General features: G+C 40.9%; 1 protein-coding gene across 4 annotated transcripts in view; it reads left to right on the top strand.

Annotated features, from left to right (window-relative positions):
* The window catches only part of ITGAE (integrin subunit alpha E), a 146,889-nt gene that overhangs the window by 47,430 nt on the left and 85,646 nt on the right, over nt 1-13,813 (top strand). For all 4 annotated transcript variants that reach the window (XM_082245840.1, XM_082245838.1, XM_082245839.1 and 1 more), the window contains exons 5-6: nt 5,342-5,468; nt 13,202-13,273. In XM_082245840.1, coding sequence (XP_082101966.1) covers nt 5,342-5,468; nt 13,202-13,273 — 199 coding nt within the window. The remainder of the gene's footprint in view (nt 1-5,341; nt 5,469-13,201; nt 13,274-13,813) is intronic.

Genomic DNA, 13,813 nt, shown 5'->3' with positions numbered 1-13,813 from the left:
AACTTCCTCTGGGTAGCACTCTGTGGTTAGACTCATGTATTGCATCTTCCTCTAGCTCAGTCCCCTTGTTGTGTTGCAAGCCATTCTCTTTAGATACGCTGTGTATGTACTCCTCCAGACCAGGCAAAGCAAGTAAACAAACAAGACCCTTTATTGAAGTAGTTGCTGAATACCGTACAGTTCTCAAAAAGCAGTTTCAGCACAATTCCCCGACAAAGATCTTCAAACATCCATATAGTGTGTATCCCTTAAGCAGGAGGCAAGTCTCTAAAGCAAGAGTCCATTAAGGCAATAATCCACAGGAGGCACTACAAGTCCCTTCAAGTCCATAATTGGCAGTAATTTACAAAGGCAGTAAGTCCATGATTGAGAGCTACATAGGCTTACTTCCAGTTACCCCAATTAGGCTCCTACCACCCCCCAAAAAAGGGGTGATCCCTTCAACAAAGTTTTCAGCCAACAAGACTACTGGGGTTGGAGGTAGCTCCTTTTATGTTGGTTGACCTGCAGGGGAAATAACCAGGCGGAAAATGGTGGGAAAAGCATCACCCATATAGCCTGGTTACCTCAGCATACAAATCAGCTTAAGGACACAGGAAAACATACAAACATAGTAATACTTGGCACCTGGCTGGCTTAACTAACATGAGGAATTGGGCTCAGCCAGGAGAAACAATTGCATACACAGGCATACACCTTGAAGTGGTTGTAAAGTCAGAAGGTTTTTAATCCTAATGCATTCTATGCATTAAGATAAAAAAAACCTTCTGTGTGCAGCAGCGCCCCTCAGCCAACCCTAATACTTACCTGAGGCCCATCTCAATCCAGCGATGTTGCGCGTAAGTCTCGGCTGTCTGGGACTCTCCCTCCTCATTGGCTGAGAGAGCAGCAGGGTGCCATTGTCAATCAAAGTCAGTGAGCCAATGAGGAGAGAGAGGGGGTGGGGCAGAGCTGTAGCTCTGTGATTGAATGGGTACACAGAGCAGCGGCTTGGCTCAGGTGCCCCTATAGCAAGCTGCATGCTCTGGAGGCACTCGGGAGGAGGGAGGGGCCAGGAGCGCCGGTGAGGGACCCGAGAAGAGGAGGAATGGGGTTGCTCTGTGCAAAACCACTGCACAGAGCAGATGAGTATAACATGTTTGATATTTTTAAATGAAAAAAAAAACAACAATGAGACTTTAGTATCCCTATCCACCTGCCTACAGGATAACATTCTATTGATTCCATTCTAAGGCTAATATAAATCTATTGGGTTATTATTTACATGTTAACTGTAATGAGACATGATCATGGTGGTACCCAATAGTGGAATAACTTGGTCTCAAGGGACAGACTGGGATAGCCTTTCTGTTCTCTGATTATGCACCAGTGAGTTGTTTACAGAAGAATAGTTAAGATATAGTAGCTATTTTTTTGTGATCAATGGCAAAGGAAAGGAACAGCCTTAAGCCAATTATACATGTTATCATTTGATTGTATTTGATTTTTTTTTTTTAAGTAGATCCGCACATTACATAGGTTTACTAAATCTAAGGAGATTGTACATACAATCACCTTAGATTTAGCAAACCTATGTAATGTGAGGGTCTAATTAAAAAATCCAACTAATCAAACAATCAGTATGTATCCATGTATGTAGGCAGAGAGCTAAAGGAGAATTTACAATCAGATTGTGATTTGTATAGCCAGTTTTAGTCCTGGTCATGTGCATGTTTTACAATAACAAATAAGAAAACCAAACAGCAATTCTTCAAAGCACTTAAAAGTGTAACCAAACTATAACTATGACTATAATGGAAAAAAGAGCTCAAAAATCCCAAACCTGCTATGAAAAAGTAAAGAGAATTGTGTATATAAAGACAAAAAATGGCAATTTGCACAGAAACCGTCAATGACCTCAAAAATTACACTAGATTGCATTAATACTTTTTAATATTATTTTTACTATAATCTGATATACAATAAATAGTTAATATATACAGAGTGAATTTTGATTTTTTATTTATTATAAATATTGGTGGAAAATGATTTTAATTACCATCTAGATGTATCTATTGTTTCTGTGGATAGGATATATTATCTTTATATTTATAGTATTCACTACCCTAATAATGTGCTTTTAGTATAGTATTCATATAGGAAGTTACATACATTTTTGGTGAGGTGCCATAGTTAGTTTGAAAATGTTTTTTTCCTCTTTTTGGTCTGACATTAGCACACCACAATTTCTGAACATTAGAGAGGGGAATTACTCAAGAAGCTGATGGTGAATGTATCTCCCACGCTGCTAGTCTTGTAATAAGAGGCTTAGCGACTGTTATGACTGAGTGCCAAAGTAAAATATATCTTTAAGGTGGGACAGCATAGGGACAGTCCAGAAAACCCCTGGAGACTGCTGTAAGTTGGAGGAGGACCCTGTTCCTGTCTGCATCTGGTCGTCTGATGCATTTCTGTGACCTGTATCACCAGCACAGCACTCTGTTTGAGAGGCTAATTTATATCAGCCAAGGATGTAGGGTGGTGTCCAAGTCATTTCTACATGGCCTTCACAGAAAGCTGGGCCTCTACATGCAGGTTGCAGCCGGGAATCATGAATTGATCAGTCCAAAACAATTCTGTGCCATGCACGGATGGTGGCTTGAGGCCTAGACTTTGTATCCTCTACAGTGGTGTATTTTGGTTTTGTGCTGCCCTAGGCAAGACTAAAATTGGCCGCCCCCCCCCCCCCTCCCCATCCTATGTAAATTTGCCCCACTCCTTCTTTTTTAACGAATGTGGCTCCCTCCAAAATTGAAGGACTACAAGTCCCAGCATGAACTCCTGAGATCTCACGAGAGGGGGGTGGGTGAGGGAAAGAGAGAGGGGGGTGGGTGAGGGGGGATGAGAAAGAGAGAGAGGGGGGTGAGAGAGAGAGGGAGGATGAGAGAGAGAGTGAGAGGGGGGATGAGAGAGAGAGAGAGGGGGGTGAGAGAGGAGGGGTGAGAGAGAGAAGTGGTGAGAGAGGAGGGGTGAGAGAGAGAGGTGAGAGGGGGGGGTGAGAGCAAGAGAGCGGGGGGTGAGAGGGGGGATAAGAGCGAGAGAAAGGGGGGGTGAGAGAGAGGGGGGAATGAGAGAGGCGGCTCTAGTGGCCAATAGAGTCTCAGGTGGAGGGGGGGTGGCTTTTTTGCTGCCCCCCTGCAAAGTGCCGCTGTAGGCCTGGGCCTTGTTGGCCTAGGCCAAAATACAGCACTGATCCTCTAGCCACAACATTCTCAACCCCCACTTCCCTGGAAATACTGACATACCTGATCCACATGCAAGTTTCCAGGACCTAAGCTTTTAGGTTTCCACCAGTAAACACACTTCACACTCCTCTTCCCAGGCATTGGCTATAACAGGCACTTCTCTACAAAGATAAACACACAGAGGTTTGTAGTTGTAGTAAACTTCTTCACTTGATTAGTTAGGAACAGAAGAGAACAGTACAAATAATGGCATGATTATACTCCAAAGTCCGACTTGACAAAAAAATATTCAGGCATTGGATGTCTTGTGGTTCTCAGCTGTTGTAATTCAATCACACTCAGTCCCAGGGCAGTAAGCTCCTTAAGCTGTCCAGTTCTTCTAAAAGGGCAGAGCAAGGGGACACACGTAACTTCTCCCTCTTTCTGCAGGATGCTTTACCAGCATTTTTCTTTCGCTCAGTACCATTCACCATCCTAAGATTTAGCTGCAAAAACCCTTCTCCAGCCCCCCCCCCCCACCCTGAAGGGGACAGCACGACCACCTTATGCAAGCAATCCTTCTCTACGTGTCTCCCTGCTAAAAAGGAGCCCTAGCTCCGCACACCTTATATAGGGATACCCATAAAGCCCTCCACCAGTAGGAGGAGCAACCCTTAAGGGAGCTTCTACCTACCTCCACCTATCTACATAGAGACCTGTTTAAAGAGCACTTATCAAGTATATTGGCAGCTGTAAATTCTGCATAATGCTGCCGGCCAGTAAAGTGCCTTATTGTACACATAATCACTTAGGATTGTTACTGCATTGCTGTTCTGTTCATTATTTATTACATAAAATCAGCAAGTTGCCAGAAGATGTTGTCTCGCCTGGCCTCTTTCACTCACTTTTACCCAGCTATTCCTGCCCACTTACCTGCAAGTTTTCCAGTGTTTTTCAATTACAGGGTATCTTTAAAAACAGGATGCATACACATACAGTATTGATAGTGGTGGAACTACCACAGCTGTGTGGGCTGCTATGGGGTCTGAGTTGTACCCAGTGGTGTCCTGGAGGAAGGCTCAGCTGAAACATAGGCCCTTAGTGTACACCAGAAGCAGTTCAGCAGTCATCTACAAAGCTCTACTGTCACTTTGACAGCTGAATTTGGGTCTGTGTATTGGGAGCAGGACCTTCCTGTCAAACTGGTAGCCCATTGTTACATATTATACCCCCAAAGCAAAGGGGTGGGGTTCCTGATTGGTGGTAGGGTCCATCAAAAATTTGCTATGACTTTCAGTTATCCCATTAAATATTGCAGTGTTATTAAAAAATCGAAACACGCACATAGCGTTCCCAGCACTTCGCACGAACATCCATGAAATGAATCATTATTCAGCATCACAATGAAGAGGGAAGGAAAATCTAGAATGAAAGTCACATGCAAAATATTTCTCAATATTATTTTCAGTTTTGACTCTAAAAAAAAAAAAAAACAGAAGTACTAACAGTTAAAAGAAACACGTTTTCTTTCTTTTAAATGTTTCAGTGGGTCTCACACCAAACACTTGCTAACAGGCTGATTAATAAAGCAGTGCAAAAGCTGAGTAAAGTAGCAATAGAGTAGATTTTTATTGCTGTCTGTGTTTCTGTTGAAGATGTTGCCTGGTTTATCCCATTATCTATAGGAACTTAGGTGAGGGTAAAGCTGGCAAAGCACTAGTAGAGTTTCAAATGGACACTCCTATAAACATTAGCATGAACATTTTCAGTACATTCAATGACTTGTCAAATTATGTTCAAAGGCACTGATCATTCTGGAAAGAAATAAAAAGGCTCGATAGAACGACTTGTGCAATCAGCCTGCCCATACATGGATTAAAACTGGACTGGCCCCTGCTGAACTGGCTAAATTTCGATCCACATATGGCCAGCTTAACTTGTAACTAGAAGGGGGTTTACAATAATTTTTGTATTAAATAGGCAACCATATAACTTACAAATGTAACCATCAGATGAAAATAATGATATAAATTTAATTACTAGGAGAGGCTGGAGCTTAAATACGCATACAGGTAAAACATTTGTATTGAATATAATTTTAACATATCCTTTTTGAAATAATTTTAAATTTTTTACAGACTTGTCAGCAGATTAAGGCACGCAAACATGGAAGTACTACAGGAGAATTAAATGGAGTGTGCTCAATTCATACTTATGAAAATGGGGATGTTAGGAATTTTACTTTTTCCAATCTTGCAAAAACTGGTAAATATATTTATGATTGACAGGTGATTTTAAATTGCATGAATTTGTCAAAATGTCATTAATATAACTACCACAGTTCTGGGTGATTTTCATATAATGAAAGCTAGCTGATTATGTTGTGAAAGCATATATTAAAGTGTATGTAAAAGTTTTTTGTTTTTTTTGGACTGTTCTGCTACAAAGCTTCCCCTTTACTTTCTGTCCTAGAGATACAGCAGGAAATGAGAGGAAATACCCCAAGGAGACAAATTCCGTCATAGGGAATTGTTATGGAACAGAGGCTTTTCCCTTACCTCTTGCTGTGAGGACAACTGAACATTTTTAAATTTTCCTTCACTTCACGTCTCTGTGCCAGTGGTCACTGGGACAAATAGAGGGTTACAATTCTCCCAGCGAGGACACCTACAGTAAAAAAAACATAGACTGGAATAATTCTTTTACATGGTATAAACAATGAAATCAACAATTTTATCCCAATCATCTGACAATGTACTGGTGAAAAATAATCACTACAGAGAAATCCTAAATTGGAAAATAAAGTCAGCGTTAAAAACCCCAAAAAATATGTATATAGCTGCTACCAAAAAGGTAATATACTCAATCTCTCAGTTATAGACAAAAACATAACATGCAGTGCTATATAATCAAATGAAAAAATGTGCCTCGTTAAAGTACAAATTATTATAAACCTTCATATGATGAATCCAAAAAACAACATAAAATCAGTGCCACTCACCCATACCATAATTGCCAGCAATAAAGGCAATATGATCAGTCCTTCAGTGATGAGAAAATTCACAGTGCTGTAACCATATTAAAGTGTGAAATAATGAAAAATATAGCATTCATGTCCCAATCAGTCAGTTGAGATTAATATCCCTGTATTCACAGCTTTTTTCATCAAATGAGTTCTATATTTTTCTATTTTTCTGTACATTTTTTTTTTATTTTACACTTTAATATTGTTACGGGGCTGTCAATTTCCTGATTACTGAAGGCTCAATTATATTGCCTTTATTGCTGGCGGTTATGGTATGGGTTAGTGGTGCTGACTTCATCCAATGAACGTTTATAATAATGTGTTTGCACTTTAATGAGGCACATTGAGGATCCTAAAAGGATTGAGCTCTGTCATTTCAAAGCCATTTTTCTAATTTTTAGGGACTCATTAATGACTGGAATGATACCAATGGATTGGTGTATGGCCAATGTGGTGCCCTTATTTAAAAAGTGATCAAAGTCTTTTCCAAGTAACCTCAAATAAAAAGTGATGACCACACTCCGATATAAGTAAACATGTGAAATTTATTCACCACTGTAAATCCAAACTGGACATCAATACATCACAGACAAAGACAAAGGTTGCGGCTTACCTGCAATTGTTTCAGTCTTTGCCAAGTACCTATAGACCTGTTAGTTTAACTTCTATAGTCTGGAAAATACTGGAGAGTTTAATAAAAGACCACATAGATGAGTTCTTGCTGGAAATAAATATTTTAAGCAACAGACAGCATGGATTTATAAAAGACAGAAGTTGTCAAAAAACCTAATTTCTTTTATGAGGAGGTAAGTAAAACCTTGGACAGAGGGTGGCTGTGGACGTAGTATAATTGGATTTTGCAAAAGCGTTTGACACAGTTCCCCACACACGGCTAATGTGTAAGGTGAAGTCTACAGGCTTGGAAAGATCAGTTTGTAAATGGATAGAAACCCGGATAAAAGACAGAATTCAGAGAGTAGTGGTTAATGATGCATGCTCTGATTTAAGGGTATTAGTGGTGTACCCCAAGGTTTAGTGTTGGAACCCTTACTTTTTTAAAATATTTATAAATGATATAGGGTCTGGAATTAAAAGTACCATTTCAGTCTTTGCGGATGAAACCAAGCTTCGCAGTGGAATAACTTCCTTACAGGATGTCTCCAACTTGCATGTTGATCTCAATGCACTGTTTCATTAGGCAACCAATCCATCCATACATCATCCAATCCATAGTGGAGAAGGATCTGTGGGTTTTGGTAGATCATAAGCTTAATAATAGAATGCAAGCTGCGGTTTCCACAGTGAGCAAAGTTCTTTCTTGTATTAACAGAGGCATAAACTCCAGAGAGAAAGATATCATTTTGCCCCTATACAAATCATTAGTAAGACCTCATCTGGAATTTGTAGTTCAGTTTTGGGCACCAGTTCTCAAAAAGGATATCAGGAACTGGAGAAAGTGCAGAGAAGGGCAATCAAACTGATAAGAGGCATGGAGGAGCTCAGCTATGAGGAAAGATTAGAGGAACTGAATTTATTTTCTCTTGAGAAGAGGAGATTAAGGGGGATATGATCAACATGTACAAATACATAAGGGGTCCATATAGTGAACTTGGTGTTGAGTTATTCACTTTTAAGATCCTCACAGAGGGTTTCTTAACAGTAAGAGCTTTGAAAATGTTGAAAAGTTTGCTTTAAAAAAGGTCTGGATTCTTTCCTAAATGTACATAATATAACTGGGTACTAACATTTGTAGGTAAAGTTGAGGGGGGGGGGGGGAGTCAGGAAGGAATTTTTTCCCCTGCTGTAGCAAATTGGATCATGCTTTGCTGGGGTTTTTGCCTTCTTCTGGATCAAATGTGGGTATAGGATTGTGTATACGGGGATGTATGTTATTTTTTATTTATTTATTTTTTTATTGGTTGAACTAGATGGACTTGTGTCTTTTTTTCAACCTGACAAACTATGTAACTATTTAACGCTGTAAATATGTAACTTTATTAAGGCACATTTATTTACTACAGAGTTTAAAAATATCTATGTAGTTAGGTCAGGAACATGATGATGTGGCAGCCACCATTTTTCCTTTCCTTTAGGATACCTTTAAAGTGTATGTTACTCAGAATACAAAATATTTTTTTTCTATGTGTCTGTTCACATTTGAGTATTTGATAAACCCTAGTCTCTATCATTTTCATCTACTTCTTCCATTTGAAGTACCTGGTTTATCCTACCAGTACCATTTCTTTGTTGTTCTAAACTCACCTCACAAAGAACAGAAGCTAATCTGTGTTAGCGTGGTCAGTTTTCATTCTTTGGCAGGTCTTCTTCTAGAGGTACAGGACACTGTGCATACACACAGCATGATTTTATTGGGTAGTTTGTTGAACACTATGTCTCCCAACCAATCACAGCCTGCCTCTGGCACACACACTCCCAATCACAGCCGGCCTCTTAAACATGCACCTTGCTCAAGCACAGCCGGCATCTAGTCTCAGGCTGAACAGACTATGCAATACAGGCACATTGTGTGTCTGAACAGTGTCCTGTAACCCCACCCCCACTATTGGGAAGAAGAGATGGAAGAGATGCACGGTAACATGATAGACCTTTTTTACTTTGTAAAAAGGTAAGATCATTTCTGAAACTAAGCAAAAGCAGTTATGGTACCTGCATAGTTATAACTGCTTTATAATATGTATATAATATCGTATGTTCATAATTACTTTAAGTGCTAAACTGCTAGTTATGCACATCCACTGTTGGATGCATATTGGATGGGTCCCATATAGGCTGAAGGTAGTTATGAGCTTAGAACCCCAGGAAAAAGAATTAACCAAACAAAGGTTGGAAAAGTGTACTGAAAATCCAGTCATTCTGCAAGAACTGTATGTAGCTGGCTTCAGACTCCTACCATAAGGGAAAAAAAGTATTTGATCCCCTGCTGATTTTGTAGGTTTGCCCACTGATAAGAAAATGATCAGTCTATAATTTTATTGGTAGGGTTATTTTAACAGTGAGAGACAGAATAACAACAACAAAAAATCCAGGAAACGCATTTAAAAAAGTTATAAATTGATTTTAGTGAAATAAGCATTTGACCCCTTTAAAAAACGTGACTTAGTACTTGGGGGCAACACCCTTGTTTGCAATCACAGAGGTAAGACGTTTCTTGTAGTTGGCCACCAGGTTTGCACACATCTCAGGAGGGATTTTGTCCTACTCCATTTTTGCAGATTCTCTTAAGTCATTAAGATTTCGAGACTGACGTTTAGTAACTCGAACCTTGAGCTCCCTCCACATATTTTCTATGGGATTAAGGTCTGGAGACTAGCTAGGCCATTCCAGGAACCTAATGTGCCTCTTCTTGAGCCACTCCTTTGTTGCCTTGGCCGTGTGTTTTGGGTCATTGTCATGCAGTAATACCCATCCACGACCAGGAAGTAGGGAAGTAGGTTCTCACCCAAGATTTGACGGGACATGGCCCCGTCCATCATCCAATTGATGCAGTGAAATTGTCCTGTCCCCTTAGCAGAAAAACACCCCCAAAGCATAATGTTTCCACCTCCATGTTTGATGGTGGGGATGGTGTTCTTGGGGTCATAGGCAGCATTCCTCCTTCTCCAAACTTTCACCCAGTTCTCCTCTGAATCATTCAGATGTTCATTAGCAAACTTCAGAGGGCCTGTACATGTGCTTTCTTGAGCAGGGGGACCTTGTGGACGCTGTAGGATTTTAGTCCTTCACGGCGTAGTGTATTACCCATTGTTTTCTTGGTGACTATGGTCCCAGCTGCCTTGAGATCATTGACAAGATTCTCCCGTGTAGTTCTGAGCTCACCCTTGTGAGCTCAGAACTACACTACACTACACTATGAACACCATTCATAGTTCTGAGCTCACCATTCCTCACTGTTCTCATGATCATTAAAACTCCACAAGGTGAGATCTTGCATGAAGCCCCAGACGGAGGGAGATTGAAAGTTATTTTGTGTTTCTTCCATTTGCGAATAATCACCCCAACTGTTTTCACCCTCTCACCAAGCTGCTTGGCAATGATCTTGTAGCCCATTCCAACCTTGTGTAGGTCTACAATCTTGTCCCTGACATCCTTGGACACCTCTTTGGTCTTAGCCATGGTGGAAAGATTGGAATCGGATTGATTGCTTCTGTGGACAGGTGCCTTTTATACAGGTAACATGCTGAGATTAGGAGCACTCACTTTAAGAGAGTGCTCCTAATCTCAAAGCGTTACCTGTATAGAAGACACCTGGGAACCAGACATCTTGATGATTGATAGAGGATCAAAAATTAAAATGCAAATCAATTTATAACCTTTTTTAAATGTGTTTTTCTGGATTTTTTTTGTTGTTGTTATTCTGTCTCTCACTGTTAAAATAAACCTACCATTACTATTATAGACTGATCATTTCTTTGTCAGTGGGCAAGCGTACTAAATCAGCAGGGGATAAGATACTTTTTCCCTTCACTATATATAAACTGGATACTACAGACATATGCTTGAGAAGGGAGTGTGCCAGGTGTGCCTGGGCACATCCTAATCACTGGTGCCCATAAGCATATGGTTCTGTGTGCAGGTGCTTTTTCAGCACCCCCAAATTCAAAGTCCGTGTTTGAATGTCTAAAAAAATAAATAAATAAATAAAATGTAATCACTTGTCCAAAATAATAGGTGTGGCATATGTAAGGCAGGGGACTTTTTATTTTCATTTGTGGAGGGATACAGTGGCTTAAAGCCAGAGAAGCCAATATTTTTTTCATGGTTTCATGGTTGTGGCTGCAGGGGTCACCTCATTCAGCAGAATAAAATCCTTCTGTATTTACAAAAGAAGCAGAACAGTGGCAGGGTTGTGTTTTGGAGTGAGAGAAGGGGAGGTTTTGTAGATCTTTCAGATGATGGTCAAGTGAGGTCAGTGGTCAGACTGATATAAACCAGATAGTACATTTTACCTAATACTGGTCTGCTCTGTGATCGAGTTCCTGATTTTTCTGTATGACTAACAGAGATAAGGATCTGTTTTGAGAGAGCAATCGCTCAAAACAGTCATTTGCCCAATCTCAAGGGAAGCCCACAATGAAAAAATGCCATATTTTTTAAATACGTCCGTCAGAATATATTATGGCTGTCAGATGGTGCGGACAATCACAGGAACCAACCAGACAAAATATGGCATTTTTTTTGTTGTGGCTATGCAAATGTATCATATTTTTACAGTGATTTTATTTTATTTTTTTTGTTAATAAATAGACCGATTCGTGGCCCACAGATAAGTCAGTTCTTTTCCATGTGGATGGCAGAATCCTTCCGCTGAGCTATTGTATTCTGAACAGTGGGGAGACTTCCCTGCCGTCAGAACACACTGATCAGCGCTGCAGTCTATAGCGTGCAGTGCTGATTGAGCAGAGAAAACCCAACAGGGCAGTTGTACAGATGTTGGTCAGTAAATTGACTTCTGTAAAGCCAGGGTGCCCATATGTTGCTGAACCAAATTTTGATCCATGTATGGCTGATTTTAGTCTTTGTTAGAGCTCCATTATTACACGTGTCCCATGGTCCCAGGCCAGGAGAAATATAATACTTTCTGTGAATAAAAAGCAAGAAAATCTCAATTTCTACAGGATAGAATTTTGTCTGAAAGCTTAAAGCATTTGTTACACCAACACTTCATATTCCTGATACGCAGGGCTTTTTTTCTCAGAGAATAGATGCTGGAACTCCCCACTTCTGAGTCACCCATCATCTCCGCCCCTACCCACCTCCGAGCACCGTCCCTTGGTTTCACCCCCTACCCACCTCTGAGCACCGTCCCTTGGTTCCACCCACTACCCACCTCCGAGCACCGTCCCTTGGTTCCACCCTTACCCACCTCCAAGCACCATCCCTTGGTTCCGCCCCCTACCCACTTCCGAGCACCATCCCTTGGTTACACTCCCTATCCACCTCCCAGAGCCATCCCTTGGTTCCACCCCCTATCCCCCCTCTGAGCACCATCCCTTGGTCCTACCCCCTACCTACTGTACCTCCCAGCACCAGGTAATTTAGAAAATACAGAACCAAGTATCATTTTGTTGTGCTAAGTATGTTGTATGGGGTTCGTTAATGGTAACAAGAAAAGCAGTAAAATAGATCCCCTGGAATCAGCAACAATAGACCCCCTCCCAACAACAGATCCCCCACTGCAACAATAACCCCGCCCACAACAAAATGCCCTCCAGCAACATTAGATTTACCTCAGCAACAATAGATCCACCAGCAGCCAGCATCAATAGGCCCTTCAGCTCACTCCACTGACCCCAGCACCCCTTTGCCATTGCATACATTCAGACTGGAGGTTTCGGAACTGCGTTCCCCTGCGTTCCCGCTGAAAAAAAGCCATGCTGATATGTGCCTGCTGTATCATGTACTTGTATGAGAAAGTCTCCTGTTCTCTTTGTATTGCTTTCCTTATGTGAAATCCCTGGGGTTTTTGCTAGTCTCCTTGCTTTCCTGTTAAAAACTGACCACAATAAGCAGGAGAGTACACTGATCAGTTCTCTAGCTGTGCTGGGAACTCAGCCTACTCTTTTCCAATGATCAGACTTGTCCTGACTCCCCCCACTGCACAGCCTTTCACTTGCAAAATGTTTTGCCTTTCTTTCCTATTTTAAACTGAATAGGTTGTTTAACAAGGTGATCGTTTACAATTTACTTTAAGTTTTGTTTTTTGTTTTGTTTTTTAATCAGCACCAGGAACAGTAACTACATTGAATTGAGAAGTGTCCCATGTGTCGGCAGCTATGTTCATTGAAAACTTCATTCCCCTGCCCCCATACACACACACACACACACACACACACACACACACGTGTGTTTATGTTTTGGGGAGCACACCCTAACGCAATAGGCTGCGCACACTTATGACTACAAAACATGTTTCTCCCAGCAAATACATTGATACCTGTTTTCTTTTATGCAGTGTATAGTTTGGTGATGGAGAAGAACAAACCTAATAACTTGATGGGCAAAGTGGAAGCTCTGAGTAATAATGGTAAGTTGTAACAGATGATATGGCAAAATAACTGAAAGCAACCATTCTACTTTTAAGCTATAACACAAACAGTCTGTAAATGCAGTAAAGCATGCTTGTTATACTCACTGTGGAACCTAAGGGGCCACTCCTTCACATTGTGTTAAAAAGGCTGTTTGGTCCTGTTTTCTCTAATCCTCCTCTTCTTTTACTGTCCCCAATTCATCTGCTGATAGTGCAGAGCCTTGGGGGCACTCTGTACATGCTCAGTTTGCTGTGTATTGCTAGAGAGTTTTTTTTTTCTTGGGAGGGTGCATGTGATTAGCACAGGGCCAATCAGCACTGTCCAGACAGAGGGTCAGGGGTCCTGCAGCCTCATAGGACAATCAGAGTAGAACGAAGCCTCCTGTTACAAGCTTTAACCAGACACTTACAGAAGTCACAAGTCACTGATAGAAGTCACAAGTCACTATATACTGTACTGCTGATGAGAAAAGGTATTTAGCAGTTTAAATATACTAAAATAATTGCATTTCCATGTTCTGTTTACTGTGGGGGACC

This window comes from Pelophylax lessonae, assembly GCF_965119305.1.
Source record: "Pelophylax lessonae genome assembly, chromosome: 2".
In the NCBI taxonomy this organism is placed as follows: Eukaryota; Metazoa; Chordata; class Amphibia; order Anura; family Ranidae; genus Pelophylax; species Pelophylax lessonae.
This window is presented reverse-complemented; position numbering and strand designations above follow the sequence as displayed.